The sequence below is a fragment of the Centroberyx gerrardi genome, chromosome 23, assembly GCF_048128805.1.
Source record: "Centroberyx gerrardi isolate f3 chromosome 23, fCenGer3.hap1.cur.20231027, whole genome shotgun sequence".
NCBI classification, from domain to species: Eukaryota; Metazoa; Chordata; class Actinopteri; order Beryciformes; family Berycidae; genus Centroberyx; species Centroberyx gerrardi.
In genome coordinates, this window is record NC_136019.1 from 10416469 (window position 1) to 10435504 (window position 19036).

General features: G+C 46.7%; 1 protein-coding gene across 1 annotated transcript in view; it reads left to right on the top strand.

The window, feature by feature from the left end:
• The first annotated feature begins 228 nt into the window (after positions 1-228).
• dthd1 (death domain containing 1) overlaps positions 229-19036 on the top strand; it is a 62608-nt gene continuing 43800 nt past the window's right edge. The window contains exons 1-4 of the mRNA XM_078281830.1: positions 229-367; positions 1137-1698; positions 3022-3352; positions 3661-3840. Of these exons, the coding sequence (XP_078137956.1) occupies positions 229-367; positions 1137-1698; positions 3022-3352; positions 3661-3840 (1212 nt within the window). The remainder of the gene's footprint in view (positions 368-1136; positions 1699-3021; positions 3353-3660; positions 3841-19036) is intronic.

Here is a 19036-nt window from a genome sequence, read left to right on the forward strand (position 1 = left end):
AACTAGGAAGAGGTGCATAGGGGAAAGCGGTGCACTTTTATTGAATATTTGATATTTATCACCATCAGTGTGTTTAAGGAGTAGATATCCAGTTTTGCCACATGCAAGAGGGACTACGCTGTTAAAAACAAAAAGGCAAAACAACAGCCCAGATCAGATACTACTGACCCTGAGCTGATCATATTTTTCTGCTGAGTGTGGATGAGAATCTGCAGCTGAATATAAAGGATGGACGAAGCTGGGCCTCATCACGGCAGAAGCAGGGAGGACAGTCTTCTCAACATCTTGGTGGAAACCATTCGGGGGCTTGAAGCCGTCAGACGCTCCAGGACTCGCCAGAACGGAAGGCGGACAGGAGAGGAACCAAGTAGAGGCGAAGGAGGGCAAGTAGAGATAGGGGGTGAAGGAGGGATGGTGAGTCCGCCAGGGAGCGAGAGGGAGAGCGAGGGGATGGGGGGAGGAAGAAGGAGTAGTGAAGGAGAGAGGAGGGAGAAGGAGTGCGAGCAGAAGGTGCTGGGAGTGCTGAGGGAGCTGAGTGCGGTTCATTCAGACAGAGTGAGAGCCTGGAGAGAAGCTGTGAGAGCATCAGCCTGCATGCTCACCTCTTCTCCACCAGGGGGCAGTGATCAGCTACATCCACCTATAACAGGTATCTGATACATGTTAAGTTATTCTGAATTCATATCTGTATGCAAATGTTGTGAACCTATGTTGTGATGTGACACAATTGTCTATTTTCTGCCAATTTGTTTTGTTTCTAATAATTCAGAAACTAAAATTTTAAAGCAGTTTATCAAACAGGTTCAAGTTCATTTATATATTTAACCCTTTATCACAAGCATTTTCTCAATGCACCTTACAGAGAATGAGCCGAGTACATCTAACTGATTAACAGTCAATCGTAGAACAGGATGAATATGCAGATATTGTAATGAACCAAATGGTTTCATTACAATATATGCATCTGTTTTGGAGTGCAAAATTGTGATTATATTATGTGAAAAAATCTTGCATTGTAAAAAAAAAAAGGTGTAAGTAAAAATCACAGGATAGCTAGTAGCTTGAACACCACAATGCATGATTCACATTCATATGCAAAAGATTTCCCATTTTATCATATATGTGTTTTGTTTCAGATAACACAGAACCTAAAGTGAGGCCTTGTTCGGACTCCTTCAGCAGTACTTTTCTAAGTGTTGCGGAGGACATAGAGAGCATTATGGACAGACTGAACACTATCATTACCAAACTGGACACAGAAATCATCACATCATGTGCAGAAGAGGCCTCAGCTGTGGATGCAGACACAGCAGCGCTATGCACAAAGCAGCAAGACAGTGCAGCACTTCAGGAAACCAGAGACTCTCAAACCTCAAGCTCCGATTCAGTGACACCCGAGGATACCGGCTGTCACTCAAACCCCCATGATCCCCTTGGATCTGGCTCTGGGCGTAAGCAGGGGGCTGACGATGGAGCTGATCAAAGCCATACGAAGCCGCCACACTCTCACACTCTGTCACTGGGCATTGAAAGCTTTGGCAGTTCCGACTGCAGCGATGGGGCAGACACCAGACAGGGATTAGAGGTCAGAGGCCAAGTGACTGATAATCATTGTGTTTCAGAAGAGATAGAAAAGGACAGAGAGAGGGAAGAAACAAAGAAGAAAGAGGAGATGAACACTGAATGGGTCACAGTAGGGTGAGTTGACGAAATCTACCTCACATCCTCTTTAATCTCCAATACTATAATGATTTTTGGATGTAAGCTACTGAAAATGCTTGACATTGTAGTTTGTGGAGAGTAAAGTCGTTAATAACTGTGCTACCACTGGTGTTAACAACTGAAATGTTCCACAACCATTTTATAAAATGCATTTTTAAGACAACGAAGCATGTGAGCGATTGCCCAATAGTAAGCTAACAGGACTTTGCTATTCAGTGTCTGCTCTTTATCCGGGGGCCTGCTTGGGAGTCTGGACATGATTTGATTCCTTCCCCTCATTTCTCCTGCTCACTGATACAGAAGCAAACTCTCTGCATGCTTTATCACAAGGTGCACTTGTTTCGACCGCCTGGCCTCCCCATAGCCGGCTATTTCATGCAGTTCACTGTCAGGTCAACGCTCACATTTGTCCAAAAGCCAAACAAATCAAGAACGTTCAGATCACTGAGAGAGGCCGAGTCTGGGAGGAAGATGATATTCGTGGAAATGTGCATGCTACAGCATCTTAGAAATCCTTAAGATGCCATCTTGTCATAAACCAGAAATGTAGCTCACAAGATAATACACAATACTACTACTACGCCTACATCTCCTGCTAGTACTACTACTAATAATAATACTATAATAATCATATTTGAAAGTGCAGCTTTCTTGATTCTGTATTAAGCTCACTTAAACTGTTGAACTTCGGCATATAGTTGACGCATATTGTTTTACCGTTTACTTAAACAAAGTGATGAGGAAAAATACATGTTCAAAGGCACGGTCAAAAACTAATTTGCACTCTAGCTCAACAGCTTTTCTCTACTGAAGGAAAATGTGAACGCACAATCATCTAGTGCTTCTCTGCTCAGAGAGTAATTAACGTGAATTAATCTTTCAGGCAATATAACCTACGTTACACAAGTAAATGTTAAATATTAGCAATATTTATCAAAACATCAATGTATCTATCAATAAACAGATCAAATTGATATAAGAGATATACAATATAAATAAAAAATATTATATGTTGTTATATATAACAAGAAATGGCTCTTACAATAATAATAAAGCAGGGTTATAGTAGAATAAAACAGGCTAACTGAAGCTTTTCTTCAATGCAGCATGATGTCAACAGTGTCCCAGCGGTGCATTCTCAAATTTGCTACCAGCAAGATTGTCTATCTGTACTTCAAACCCTTGCCTTTTTACCCTCTGTGTGTGTGTGTGTGTGTGTGTGTGTGTGTGTGTGTGTGTATGTCTGGTTTACAATGTCATTGTATTCTATGACAGACAACTCTACAATATGCTTTCTAGGCTCTCAGGTCAACTGGAGGACAGCCAATCAGATGTGCCGCATGCGTGCTACATCACAGCACCTGTGGGCGTGGCTAAAGCCATGAGGTGCGAGGTGGCCGACACCTTGAGCTCCCTGATGGTGACTGGCTCAGAGGAGCTGGTCAGCAGGGTCATCAGGGTCAAAGTTCAAGATGGAACCGACTTCCACTTCCCAGTAACCGTTGCTGTGCCTTTCCGGGCACGTTACCGTGGCAACTACAGGGATGTGGTTGTCAAGGTAGTGAATGGAGAGAAGAGGGCAAGCTACATCACTCCCATAACAACAGAGGGCAGCTATGGAGGGCAGAGGGTAAAGTGTTCTCTTGCAGTGTGAATTTATGAATGTTATACAAGTGCTATAGTTAGTGAACCAAAGCTGTTTATCAGATGAACAGTTTCATTACAAAAGCTGTATCTGTTTTGGAGAACAGAGTTGTGACCTGATGTTTATTGATCAATATTATATAAAAAATGATTGCATTGTAAGTCAAGTTTCACAAGATAGCTAATAACTTTGATACCAAATACATTGTAAGGATCATAAATGGCAAATATCTCATTATAGAATAAAAGTCCAATTTAAAAAGTAATTTCTGTATGTCTTTGTGTGTTTGTCAGGGCTCCTTTGCAGAGGTGAGGGTTTACTCCCTGGGCCTGTTTGCAGTGGTTTCTTGTGTGAGGAGAGAGAGCTACACTGTTCCCAGGAAGGGTTTGTCACTCAAACTCCCCATGGACCCCCGCATCTGTCTGGACTACCTCCCAGGATCCTTCACTGCTCCCGTCATGGCCCAGTCCATGGTAAGAGATGAATCATGAACTGACTTACTACTCACGACAATCATGTTATGCGTGCGTCATTTGTGTCATCTTAGGTGGTTTGTGAGACATTTGAGTGTTGATTCGAGCTTGATTTGTAAAATGTTCGTGTGGAAATAATGCAATTAGGAGGATTACATGGGAATAAAATAAACATTAAAATCATTTACATAGTTTTTATTTCTGTTACTTACTACTAACCAGGGCGGTAGCACTCGAGTCCAGCTTGGTTCTCGACAGTGTATTTGGAAAGTCTTGGTCTTGTCTTGAACTTGAAACTAATTTGTCTTGGTTTTCTCTTGCCTGATATTTTTGTATAATGACTTGCAACAGATCCCAACACAAGTAATCCCGAAGATGTATGTGAAAATCACAGGATGCACTCCCGTGGATATAGAAAGTCTTAAATTTTACTGAAGAGCACAGCTTGGTATCTGTGGTAGAAAATCAAGACAGGCCTAACAGCTGAACTGGGTTAAAATTATAAAATTTGATTCAAAATTTGGCTCAAACTGCTGGGCTTTTAGGTCTATACTAGTCTCTGGCAGACAGGTGTCTGACTGTAGGAGTTATGGAAACTAAATACAAAAGAAACCTAATGATCTTTTTTTTTTTTTTTTACATAGTATGAAGAAGTACCTCTGAGTAACTTTTGTTAACAAAAATACATTTCTCTTGAGGGTGGATATAGTGTAGTTCAGATCTTGTAAAACTATAATTTTTACACACAGAAATTATAATTTGACCACAAGTGAAGTACATAATGCAATTCAGTGGCTCAAATGGTGTGAGACGATAAACAGTACTTGGTTGGAATAGATCATATACTTCCTTGATTGTATTACAAAGAGTGACATACTATGTATGTGTTGTATGCTCTATAATTCTGGGCGCGTGCACACACACACACACACACACACTCGAAAACAGTTACACAATTCAATGGATCCAGTGCCATTAGAGACATAAATATATGTTAGTGAAAACGTCCAATTTAAAAATCAGACTGTGACAGGAACGATTATGTGAAAACCCCATTCATTTTCCCCATAGAGAAATTACTTTAGATATGGAAGGGCAAGGCTCACACCCAAGATTATGACATCACTGAGGAGGTCTATGACAAGAATCACTCTGTAGGTAGGCTGGATGGAGCTGGTAAGGTTCTGTGTGACATCATAATGAGGATCTCATTATGATGTCACAACAACAGAGTCCTTTAAAAGCAGACGCTGAGCTGGAAACCAGTCTTTTCGCTAACAGATGAAGATCGACAAGGATGGAAACTGTAAGTAGAGAGACACTTAAGCAAAACAGACTGTCAACGTCAGGATGGACGTCTGTCAATAGGAACATCGTTGAGGAGACAACATGCAGCATCCAGCAGGACTCAGAAGAGGGTTCACAATTTCTCCCATGTGCCATATGCACAGAGGGGATGATGTCCAGTCCCTGGAGCGTGCCGCCCGCACCTTTGGAATTCCAGGTAGTCCATGATGAAGTGCTGTCTAGCACCTCATCTGACTACCTGGTTCAGGTGTTCAAGGGGCAGGGGTGCTTTGGCAAAGTAGCCCAGTGCCTGAAGTTGGGCACAGACAAAAAAATGTCTGTCAATAGGAACATCGTTGAGGAGACAACATGCAGCATCCAGCAGGACTCAGAAGAGGGTTCACAATTTCTCCCATGTGCCATATGCACAGAGGGGATGATGTCCAGTCCCTGGAGCGTGCCGCCCGCACCTCTCCCCCAGGCACCTTTGGAATTCCAGGTAGTCCATGATGAAGTGCTGTCTAGCACCTCATCTGACTACCTGGTTCAGGTGTTCAAGGGGCAGGGGTGCTTTGGCAAAGTAGCCCAGTGCCTGAAGTTGGGCACAGACAAAAAAATGGCTATAAAGGTGCTCAGGAAGGGGGCTGATGCCATGCAGGATTTCTATAGAGAGTGGGCCATGCTGAGAATTGTCAGTTCTTTGGATGCAGACATGTGTCACTTGGTGCGGTGGCATGAGTGTTTCATGCACCGAGGACACCCCTGTCTCGTCTTCGAAATGCTGGACAGGAGTCTGCATGATTTTATGAAGGAGCGAGACGGTGAGCCCCTGTCTCTCCAAGAAATTAGACCGATTGCAAAGCAGCTGGCTATGGCCCTTGCAGCTTTGAAATCAATAGGTGTGATCCACACAGACCTAAAGCCAGACAATGTAATGCTGGTGGACTGTGTGGACCAGCCATTGAAAGTCAAGCTAATTGACTTTGGTCTGGCCATCCCTGCCTCGGAAGTGAAACCTGGGGAAATCTTTCAGGCGCTTTGCTACAGGTCTCCAGAGGTCCTCTTGGGCCTCCCAGTCACCGAGGCCATAGACATGTGGGCCCTCGGGTGCATCATGGCCTACATGTTCCTGGGCACTAAGCTCTACGATTCACGCAGCAAATATGACGCAGTACGACTCATTGTGGAGATGCAGGGACTTCCTGAACAGCACCTGCTCGATGCTGGTGTCTATACTGACATCTACTTCAAACGTGACCCAGACGTCTGGAGGCTGAAGACACCAAAGGAGTTTAAAAGCGAAACTGGAATCAAGTCCAGAGCGAGCAGGACTCACATGGTGGATTGGCTCCCTGATTTGATATACCTCTACCCAGAGGAGGCAGAAGAGATTGAGCATGAGGACATGTGGGCATTCATAAACCTCTTGCAAATGATGCTGGAAATTGATGCTGAGGAGAGGGTCACGCCCTGCGACGCTCTGCAGCATGAATTCATCACTATGAGCCACCTGAAGGACTTCTACGCCACCAGCTCTCATGCGAAAGAGTCTTTCCTGGCCATGAACATCTGCACACTGCGGGACTCGGCCTGTAACTCAATCCCCAGTGTAACCAGCAGCGAAGAAGACGTAGAGGTCCAGGATTTCTCTCATGACTCTTCACCTGCTACTGAATCTGATGACAGAGCTTCAGTCATCTCTGTCCCAGTTAACAAGACTTCTGTTACCGCTGTCCCGGTCGACAAGGCTCCCGCTACCTCCGTCCCGGTTGACAAGACTTCCGTCACCGCCGTCCCGGTCGACAAGGCTCCCGCTACCTCCGTCCCGGTTGACAAGACTTCCGTCACCGCCGTCCCGGTCGACAAGGCTCCCGCTACCTCCGTCCCGGTTGACAAGACTTCCGTCACCGCCGTCCCGGTCGACAAGGCTCCCGCTACCTCCGTCCCGGTTGACAAGACTTCCGTCACCGCCGTCCCGGTCGACAAGGCTCCCGCTACCTCCGTCCCGGTTGACAAGACTTCCGTCACCGCCGTCCCGGTCGACAAGGTTCCCGCTACCTCCGTCCCGGTTGACAAGACTTCCGTCACCGCCGTCCCGGTCGACAAGGCATCCGCTACCTCCGTCCCGGTTGACAAGACTTCCATCACCGCCATCCCGGTCGACAAGGCTCCCGCTACCTCCGTCCCGGTTGACAAGACTTCCGTCACCGCTGTCCCGGTCGACAAGGCATCCGCTACCACTGTCCCGGTTGAGAAGACTTCTGTCCTGGCTGCTGGGGCTGCCACTACCACTGACCCAGCTGACGAGGCTTCAACCGCTATCTCCACTGAGGTCAAGAAAAAAAAGTTCAGACCTGTTAAAAAAATGCGGCGATTCTTCTCCAGAGTGAGGAAGGCCATCCGTCGTTGCTTTACCCGTGCTGAGGAGTGACAGGCTTCATTTACACTGCCGCTCCCAATTCTGATTTTTTTTCACACCAATCCATCACATCTGAGCAAAAGAATCAGAATTTAGCACTTAGGCCGGCACTGTGAATGCAGTAGCTTCATATGCAAAAAAAATAAAATATAATAATTGCAGCACCTCTGACTCCATCAACTTTTATTCAACAGTATCACTGAGTATCATTTAGATTTGCAAACAAGATTTGCCCTCCTTGGTCTCAATCAAGACTCAGCTTGCCTCCATCTTCATTTCAACTCAACCTTGGTCTTTCTCTTGACGCAAAATTGCGTATAAGTATATAAGTATAAGTATATAATAAGTGCTTTTGTAGGAGCTTGTGAATACAGTATGTGGAATATCAACAATATGCATCATTTTAATCACTTTAACTTACTTAAAGTAGATAGAAAAACTAATGGTATCACTACTATTCATGGTTCTTTCACTTCCCCTTTATTATAAACATGATATTGCAGTAATTATAGCTTGACTCAACCAATTTGCTCTGCAATAAATAAAGTAATTTTGAGGGGCACCTTGTTTGGGTTTAGGTAGCTGGCAAAACATCTTTGTAAATTTGAGATCAACTCTTCGAAAGAGAACTCAAAATATCAAACTTCTTCCAAAGAATGAGGAAGAAACAGAGACAGAGAGAGAAAGAGAGACATTGAAAGTGTGTGTGTGTGTGTGAGAGAGAGAGAGAGAGAGAGGGTGAGGAAGAAACGGCTTTGAATTCACAGACCTGAGTTTTTACAGATGTTTGCTGCGATGAAGAAAAATGAACAGCTGTGTACAATACTTGAACTGACTTCTGAGTCCAATCGTCTGTGAACTAAATTCAGCACAGTTTGTTGCTTGATCTTAGTTCAAAAACAGACTCAGAATACTCTCTCTGCATGGTTTTCTTTGATAGCACCATGACTTGTCTGGACACAACAGCAGCTCGAAAGAACAATTTTCTTATCATATCACAGCTCTGTGCATGAACAGCTATGTAAAGAAAGCAGAATGGCTGTTTCCTCATCTGCCTCAGATCCAGCCTGTAGATGCCGTCCTCCTGGCCACCGTCAAGTCCGGAAGTGATGTCTTTTACTCGGTGATCTCCACCAGCCCACTGCTCTATCTCACCCATCCCTCCTCCCAGCCCCTGCGCAGACCCCTCACACTCACCCTCCCCTGTCCCCCAAACCCCGAAAAGAAGAGGGCGGGACAGGGGGAGGAGCCAGAACGCCACAACATCCGGCCGATCAGTGCTGCTGCACTGTGGCACCAACCCACTTCGCACATTTTTACACATAGAAATTATAATTTGACCACAAGTGAAGTACATAATGCAATTCAGTGGCTCAAATGGTGTGAGACGATAAACAGTACTTGGTTGGAATAGATCATATACTTCCTTGATTGTATTACAAAGAGTGACATATTATGTATGTGTGTTGTATGCTCTATAATTCTGGGCGCGTGCACACACACACACACACACACACTCGAAAACAGTTACACATTTCAATGGACCCAGTGCCATTAGAGACATAAATATATGTTAGTGAAAACGTCCAATTTAAAAATGATGTGACAGGAACGATTATGTGAAAACCCCATTCATTTTCCCCATAGAGAAATTACTTTAGATATGGAAGGGCAAGGCTCACACCCAAGATTATGACATCACTGAGGAGGTCTATGACAAGAATCACTCTGTAGGTAGGCTGGATGGAGCTGGTAAGGTTCTGTGTGACATCATAATGAGGATCTCATTATGATGTCACAACAACAGAGTCCTTTAAAAGCAGACGCTGAGCTGGAAACCAGTCTTTTCGCTAACAGATGAAGATCGACAAGGATGGAAACTGTAAGTAGAGAGACACTTAAGCAAAACAGACTGTCAACGTCAGGATGGACGTCTGTCAATAGGAACATCGTTGAGGAGACAACATGCAGCATCCAGCAGGACTCAGAAGAGGGTTCACAATTTCTCCCATGTGCCATATGCACAGAGGGGATGATGTCCAGTCCCTGGAGCGTGCCGCCCGCACCTTTGGAATTCCAGGTAGTCCATGATGAAGTGCTGTCTAGCACCTCATCTGACTACCTGGTTCAGGTGTTCAAGGGGCAGGGGTGCTTTGGCAAAGTAGCCCAGTGCCTGAAGTTGGGCACAGACAAAAAAATGTCTGTCAATAGGAACATCGTTGAGGAGACAACATGCAGCATCCAGCAGGACTCAGAAGAGGGTTCACAATTTCTCCCATGTGCCATATGCACAGAGGGGATGATGTCCAGTCCCTGGAGCGTGCCGCCCGCACCTCTCCCCCAGGCACCTTTGGAATTCCAGGTAGTCCATGATGAAGTGCTGTCTAGCACCTCATCTGACTACCTGGTTCAGGTGTTCAAGGGGCAGGGGTGCTTTGGCAAAGTAGCCCAGTGCCTGAAGTTGGGCACAGACAAAAAAATGGCTATAAAGGTGCTCAGGAAGGGGGCTGATGCCATGCAGGATTTCTATAGAGAGTGGGCCATGCTGAGAATTGTCAGTTCTTTGGATGCAGACATGTGTCACTTGGTGCGGTGGCATGAGTGTTTCATGCACCGAGGACACCCCTGTCTCGTCTTCGAAATGCTGGACAGGAGTCTGCATGATTTTATGAAGGAGCGAGACGGTGAGCCCCTGTCTCTCCAAGAAATTAGACCGATTGCAAAGCAGCTGGCTATGGCCCTTGCAGCTTTGAAATCAATAGGTGTGATCCACACAGACCTAAAGCCAGACAATGTAATGCTGGTGGACTGTGTGGACCAGCCATTGAAAGTCAAGCTAATTGACTTTGGTCTGGCCATCCCTGCCTCGGAAGTGAAACCTGGGGAAATCTTTCAGGCGCTTTGCTACAGGTCTCCAGAGGTCCTCTTGGGCCTCCCAGTCACCGAGGCCATAGACATGTGGGCCCTCGGGTGCATCATGGCCTACATGTTCCTGGGCACTAAGCTCTACGATTCACGCAGCAAATATGACGCAGTACGACTCATTGTGGAGATGCAGGGACTTCCTGAACAGCACCTGCTCGATGCTGGTGTCTATACTGACATCTACTTCAAACGTGACCCAGACGTCTGGAGGCTGAAGACACCAAAGGAGTTTAAAAGCGAAACTGGAATCAAGTCCAGAGCGAGCAGGACTCACATGGTGGATTGGCTCCCTGATTTGATATACCTCTACCCAGAGGAGGCAGAAGAGATTGAGCATGAGGACATGTGGGCATTCATAAACCTCTTGCAAATGATGCTGGAAATTGATGCTGAGGAGAGGGTCACGCCCTGCGACGCTCTGCAGCATGAATTCATCACTATGAGCCACCTGAAGGACTTCTACGCCACCAGCTCTCATGCGAAAGAGTCTTTCCTGGCCATGAACATCTGCACACTGCGGGACTCGGCCTGTAACTCAATCCCCAGTGTAACCAGCAGCGAAGAAGACGTAGAGGTCCAGGATTTCTCTCATGACTCTTCACCTGCTACTGAATCTGATGACAGAGCTTCAGTCATCTCTGTCCCAGTTAACAAGACTTCTGTTACCGCTGTCCCGGTCGACAAGGCTCCCGCTACCTCCGTCCCGGTTGACAAGACTTCCGTCACCGCCGTCCCGGTCGACAAGGCTCCCGCTACCTCCGTCCCGGTTGACAAGACTTCCGTCACCGCCGTCCCGGTCGACAAGGCTCCCGCTACCTCCGTCCCGGTTGACAAGACTTCCGTCACCGCCGTCCCGGTCGACAAGGCTCCCGCTACCTCCGTCCCGGTTGACAAGACTTCCGTCACCGCCGTCCCGGTCGACAAGGCTCCCGCTACCTCCGTCCCGGTTGACAAGACTTCCGTCACCGCCGTCCCGGTCGACAAGGTTCCCGCTACCTCCGTCCCGGTTGACAAGACTTCCGTCACCGCCGTCCCGGTCGACAAGGCATCCGCTACCTCCGTCCCGGTTGACAAGACTTCCATCACCGCCATCCCGGTCGACAAGGCTCCCGCTACCTCCGTCCCGGTTGACAAGACTTCCGTCACTGCTGTCCCGGTCGACAAGGCATCCGCGACCACTGTCCCGGTTGAGAAGACTTCTGTCCTGGCTGCTGGGGCTGCCACTACCACTGACCCAGCTGACGAGGCTTCAACCGCTATCTCCACTGAGGTCAAGAAAAAAAAGTTCAGACCTGTTAAAAAAATGCGGCGATTCTTCTCCAGAGTGAGGAAGGCCATCCGTCGTTGCTTTACCCGTGCTGAGGAGTGACAGGCTTCATTTACACTGCCGCTCCCAATTCTGATTTTTTTTCACACCAATCCATCACATCTGAGCAAAAGAATCAGAATTTAGCACTTAGGCCGGCACTGTGAATGCAGTAGCTTCATATGCAAAAAAAATAAAATATAATAATTGCAGCACCTCTGACTCCATCAACTTTTATTCAACAGTATCACTGAGTATCATTTAGATTTGCAAACAAGATTTGCCCTCCTTGGTCTCAATCAAGACTCAGCTTGCCTCCATCTTCATTTCAACTCAACCTTGGTCTTTCTCTTGACGCAAAATTGCGTATAAGTATATAAGTATAAGTATATAATAAGTGCTTTTGTAGGAGCTTGTGAATACAGTATGTGGAATATCAACAATATGCATCATTTTAATCACTTTAACTTACTTAAAGTAGATAGAAAAACTAATGGTATCACTACTATTCATGGTTCTTTCACTTCCCCTTTATTATAAACATGATATTGCAGTAATTATAGCTTGACTCAACCAATTTGCTCTGCAATAAATAAAGTAATTTTGAGGGGCACCTTGTTTGGGTTTAGGTAGCTGGCAAAACATCTTTGTAAATTTGAGATCAACTCTTCGAAAGAGAACTCAAAATATCAAACTTCTTCCAAAGAATGAGGAAGAAACAGAGACAGAGAGAGAAAGAGAGACATTGAAAGTGTGTGTGTGTGTGTGAGAGAGAGAGAGAGAGAGAGGGTGAGGGAGAAACGGCTTTGAATTCACAGACCTGAGTTTTTACAGATGTTTGCTGCGATGAAGAAAAATGAACAGCTGTGTACAATACTTGAACTGACTTCTGAGTCCAATCGTCTGTGAACTAAATTCAGCACAGTTTGTTGCTTGATCTTATTTCAAAAACAGACTCAGAATACTCTCTCTGCATGGTTTTCTTTGATAGCACCATGACTTGTCTGGACACAACAGCAGCTCGAAAGAACAATTTTCTTATCATATCACAGCTCTGTGCATGAACAGCTATGTAAAGAAAGCAGAATGGCTGTTTCCTCATCTGCCTCAGATCCAGCCTGTAGATGCCGTCCTCCTGGCCACCGTCAAGTCCGGAAGTGATGTCTTTTACTCGGTGATCTCCACCAGCCCACTGCTCTATCTCACCCATCCCTCCTCCCAGCCCCTGCGCAGACCCCTCACACTCACCCTCCCCTGTCCCCCAAACCCCGAAAAGAAGAGGGCGGGACAGGGGGAGGAGCCAGAACGCCACAACATCCGGCCGATCAGTGCTGCTGCACTGTGGCACCAACCCACTTCGCACATTTTTACACATAGAAATTATAATTTGACCACAAGTGAAGTACATAATGCAATTCAGTGGCTCAAATGGTGTGAGACGATAAACAGTACTTGGTTGGAATAGATCATATACTTCCTTGATTGTATTACAAAGAGTGACATATTATGTATGTGTGTTGTATGCTCTATAATTCTGGGCGCGTGCACACACACACACACACACACACTCGAAAACAGTTACACATTTCAATGGACCCAGTGCCATTAGAGACATAAATATATGTTAGTGAAAACGTCCAATTTAAAAATGATGTGACAGGAACGATTATGTGAAAACCCCATTCATTTTCCCCATAGAGAAATTACTTTAGATATGGAAGGGCAAGGCTCACACCCAAGATTATGACATCACTGAGGAGGTCTATGACAAGAATCACTCTGTAGGTAGGCTGGATGGAGCTGGTAAGGTTCTGTGTGACATCATAATGAGGATCTCATTATGATGTCACAACAACAGAGTCCTTTAAAAGCAGACGCTGAGCTGGAAACCAGTCTTTTCGCTAACAGATGAAGATCGACAAGGATGGAAACTGTAAGTAGAGAGACACTTAAGCAAAACAGACTGTCAACGTCAGGATGGACGTCTGTCAATAGGAACATCGTTGAGGAGACAACATGCAGCATCCAGCAGGACTCAGAAGAGGGTTCACAATTTCTCCCATGTGCCATATGCACAGAGGGGATGATGTCCAGTCCCTGGAGCGTGCCGCCCGCACCTTTGGAATTCCAGGTAGTCCATGATGAAGTGCTGTCTAGCACCTCATCTGACTACCTGGTTCAGGTGTTCAAGGGGCAGGGGTGCTTTGGCAAAGTAGCCCAGTGCCTGAAGTTGGGCACAGACAAAAAAATGTCTGTCAATAGGAACATCGTTGAGGAGACAACATGCAGCATCCAGCAGGACTCAGAAGAGGGTTCACAATTTCTCCCATGTGCCATATGCACAGAGGGGATGATGTCCAGTCCCTGGAGCGTGCCGCCCGCACCTCTCCCCCAGGCACCTTTGGAATTCCAGGTAGTCCATGATGAAGTGCTGTCTAGCACCTCATCTGACTACCTGGTTCAGGTGTTCAAGGGGCAGGGGTGCTTTGGCAAAGTAGCCCAGTGCCTGAAGTTGGGCACAGACAAAAAAATGGCTATAAAGGTGCTCAGGAAGGGGGCTGATGCCATGCAGGATTTCTATAGAGAGTGGGCCATGCTGAGAATTGTCAGTTCTTTGGATGCAGACATGTGTCACTTGGTGCGGTGGCATGAGTGTTTCATGCACCGAGGACACCCCTGTCTCGTCTTCGAAATGCTGGACAGGAGTCTGCATGATTTTATGAAGGAGCGAGACGGTGAGCCCCTGTCTCTCCAAGAAATTAGACCGATTGCAAAGCAGCTGGCTATGGCCCTTGCAGCTTTGAAATCAATAGGTGTGATCCACACAGACCTAAAGCCAGACAATGTAATGCTGGTGGACTGTGTGGACCAGCCATTGAAAGTCAAGCTAATTGACTTTGGTCTGGCCATCCCTGCCTCGGAAGTGAAACCTGGGGAAATCTTTCAGGCGCTTTGCTACAGGTCTCCAGAGGTCCTCTTGGGCCTCCCAGTCACCGAGGCCATAGACATGTGGGCCCTCGGGTGCATCATGGCCTACATGTTCCTGGGCACTAAGCTCTACGATTCACGCAGCAAATATGACGCAGTACGACTCATTGTGGAGATGCAGGGACTTCCTGAACAGCACCTGCTCGATGCTGGTGTCTATACTGACATCTACTTCAAACGTGACCCAGACGTCTGGAGGCTGAAGACACCAAAGGAGTTTAAAAGCGAAACTGGAATCAAGTCCAGAGCGAGCAGGACTCACATGGTGGATTGGCTCCCTGATTTGATATACCTCTACCCAGAGGAGGCAGAAGAGATTGAGCATGAGGACATGTGGGCATTCATAAACCTCTTGCAAATGATGCTGGAAATTGATGCTGAGGAGAGGGTCACGCCCTGCGACGCTCTGCAGCATGAATTCATCACTATGAGCCACCTGAAGGACTTCTACGCCACCAGCTCTCATGCGAAAGAGTCTTTCCTGGCCATGAACATCTGCACACTGCGGGACTCGGCCTGTAACTCAATCCCCAGTGTAACCAGCAGCGAAGAAGACGTAGAGGTCCAGGATTTCTCTCATGACTCTTCACCTGCTACTGAATCTGATGACAGAGCTTCAGTCATCTCTGTCCCAGTTAACAAGACTTCTGTTACCGCTGTCCCGGTCGACAAGGCTCCCGCTACCTCCGTCCCGGTTGACAAGACTTCCGTCACCGCCGTCCCGGTCGACAAGGCTCCCGCTACCTCCGTCCCGGTTGACAAGACTTCCGTCACCGCCGTCCCGGTCGACAAGGCTCCCGCTACCTCCGTCCCGGTTGACAAGACTTCCGTCACCGCCGTCCCGGTCGACAAGGCTCCCGCTACCTCCGTCCCGGTTGACAAGACTTCCGTCACCGCCGTCCCGGTCGACAAGGCTCCCGCTACCTCCGTCCCGGTTGACAAGACTTCCGTCACCGCCGTCCCGGTCGACAAGGTTCCCGCTACCTCCGTCCCGGTTGACAAGACTTCCGTCACCGCCGTCCCGGTCGACAAGGCATCCGCTACCTCCGTCCCGGTTGACAAGACTTCCGTCACCGCCGTCCCGGTCGACAAGGCTCCCGCTACCTCCGTCCCGGTTGACAAGACTTCCGTCACTGCTGTCCCGGTCGACAAGGCATCCGCTACCACTGTCCCGGTTGAGAAGACTTCTGTCCTGGCTGCTGGGGCTGCCACTACCACTGACCCAGCTGACGAGGCTTCAACCGCTATCTCCACTGAGGTCAAGAAAAAAAAGTTCAGACCTGTTAAAAAAATGCGGCGATTCTTCTCCAGAGTGAGGAAGGCCATCCGTCGTTGCTTTACCCGTGCTGAGGAGTGACAGGCTTCATTTACACTGCCGCTCCCAATTCTGATTTTTTTTCACACCAATCCATCACATCTGAGCAAAAGAATCAGAATTTAGCACTTAGGCCGGCACTGTGAATGCAGTAGCTTCATATGCAAAAAAAATAAAATATAATAATTGCAGCACCTCTGACTCCATCAACTTTTATTCAACAGTATCACTGAGTATCATTTAGATTTGCAAACAAGATTTGCCCTCCTTGGTCTCAATCAAGACTCAGCTTGCCTCCATCTTCATTTCAACTCAACCTTGGTCTTTCTCTTGACGCAAAATTGCGTATAAGTATATAAGTATAAGTATATAATAAGTGCTTTTGTAGGAGCTTGTGAATACAGTATGTGGAATATCAACAATATGCATCATTTTAATCACTTTAACTTACTTAAAGTAGATAGAAAAACTAATGGTATCACTACTATTCATGGTTCTTTCACTTCCCCTTTATTATAAACATGATATTGCAGTAATTATAGCTTGACTCAACCAATTTGCTCTGCAATAAATAAAGTAATTTTGAGGGGCACCTTGTTTGGGTTTAGGTAGCTGGCAAAACATCTTTGTAAATTTGAGATCAACTCTTCGAAAGAGAACTCAAAATATCAAACTTCTTCCAAAGAATGAGGAAGAAACAGAGACAGAGAGAGAAAGAGAGACATTGAAAGTGTGTGTGTGTGTGTGAGAGAGAGAGAGAGAGAGAGGGTGAGGGAGAAACGGCTTTGAATTCACAGACCTGAGTTTTTACAGATGTTTGCTGCGATGAAGAAAAATGAACAGCTGTGTACAATACTTGAACTGACTTCTGAGTCCAATCGTCTGTGAACTAAATTCAGCACAGTTTGTTGCTTGATCTTATTTCAAAAACAGACTCAGAATACTCTCTCTGCATGGTTTTCTTTGATAGCACCATGACTTGTCTGGACACAACAGCAGCTCGAAAGAACAATTTTCTTATCATATCACAGCTCTGTGCATGAACAGCTATGTAAAGAAAGCAGAATGGCTGTTTCCTCATCTGCCTCAGATCCAGCCTGTAGATGCCGTCCTCCTGGCCACCGTCAAGTCCGGAAGTGATGTCTTTTACTCGGTGATCTCCACCAGCCCACTGCTCTATCTCACCCATCCCTCCTCCCAGCCCCTGCGCAGACCCCTCACACTCACCCTCCCCTGTCCCCCAAACCCCGAAAAGAAGAGGGCGGGACAGGGGGAGGAGCCAGAACGCCACAACATCCGGCCGATCAGTGCTGCTGCACTGTGGCACCAACCCACTTCGCACATTTTTACACATAGAAATTATAATTTGACCACAAGTGAAGTACATAATGCAATTCAGTGGCTCAAATGGTGTGAGACGATAAACAGTACTTGGTTGGAATAGATCATATACTTCCTTGATTGTATTACAAAGAGTGACATATTATGTATGTGTGTTGTATGCTCTATAATTCTGGGCGCGTGCACACACACACACACACACACACTCGAAAACAGTTACACATTTCAATGGACCCAGTGCCATTAGAGACATAAATATATGTTAGTGAAAACGTCCAATTTAAAAATGATGTGACAGGAACGATTATGTGAAAACCCCATTCATTTTCCCCATAGAGAAATTACTTTAGATATGGAAGGGCAAGGCTCACACCCAAGATTATGACATCACTGAGGAGGTCTATGACAAGAATCACTCTGTAGGTAGGCTGGATGGAGCTGGTAAGGTTCTGTGTGACATCATAATGAGGATCTCATTATGATGTCACAACAACAGAGTCCTTTAAAAGCAGACGCTGAGCTGGAAACCAGTCTTTTCGCTAACAGATGAAGATCGACAAGGATGGAAACTGTAAGTAGAGAGACACTTAAGCAAAACAGACTGTCAACGTCAGGATGGACGTCTGTCAATAGGAACATCGTTGAGGAGACAACATGCAGCATCCAGCAGGACTCAGAAGAGGGTTCACAATTTCTCCCATGTGCCATATGCACAGAGGGGATGATGTCCAGTCCCTGGAGCGTGCCGCCCGCACCTTTGGAATTCCAGGTAGTCCATGATGAAGTGCTGTCTAGCACCTCATCTGACTACCTGGTTCAGGTGTTCAAGGGGCAGGGGTGCTTTGGCAAAGTAGCCCAGTGCCTGAAGTTGGGCACAGACAAAAAAATGTCTGTCAATAGGAACATCGTTGAGGAGACAACATGCAGCATCCAGCAGGACTCAGAAGAGGGTTCACAATTTCTCCCATGTGCCATATGCACAGAGGGGATGATGTCCAGTCCCTGGAGCGTGCCGCCCGCACCTCTCCCCCAGGCACCTTTGGAATTCCAGGTAGTCCATGATGAAGTGCTGTCTAGCACCTCATCTGACTACCTGGTTCAGGTGTTCAAGGGGCAGGGGTGCTTTGGCAAAGTAGCCCAGTGCCTGAAGTTGGGCACAGACAAAAAAATGGCTATAAAGGTGCTCAGGAAGGGGGCTGATGCCATGCAGGATTTCTATAGAGAGTGGGCCATGCTGAGAATTGTCAGTTCTTTGGATGCAGACATGTGTCACTTGGTGCGGTGGCATGAGTGTTTCATGCACCGAGGACACCCCTGTCTCGTCTTCGAAATGCTGGACAGGAGTCTGCATGATTTTATGAAGGAGCGAGACGGTGAGCCCCTGTCTCTCCAAGAAATTAGACCGATTGCAAAGCAGCTGGCTATGGCCCTTGCAGCTTTGAAATCAATAGGTGTGATCCACACAGACCTAAAGCCAGACAATGTAATGCTGGTGGACTGTGTGGACCAGCCATTGAAAGTCAAGCTAATTGACTTTGGTCTGGCCATCCCTGCCTCGGAAGTGAAACCTGGGGAAATCTTTCAGGCGCTTTGCTACAGGTCTCCAGAGGTCCTC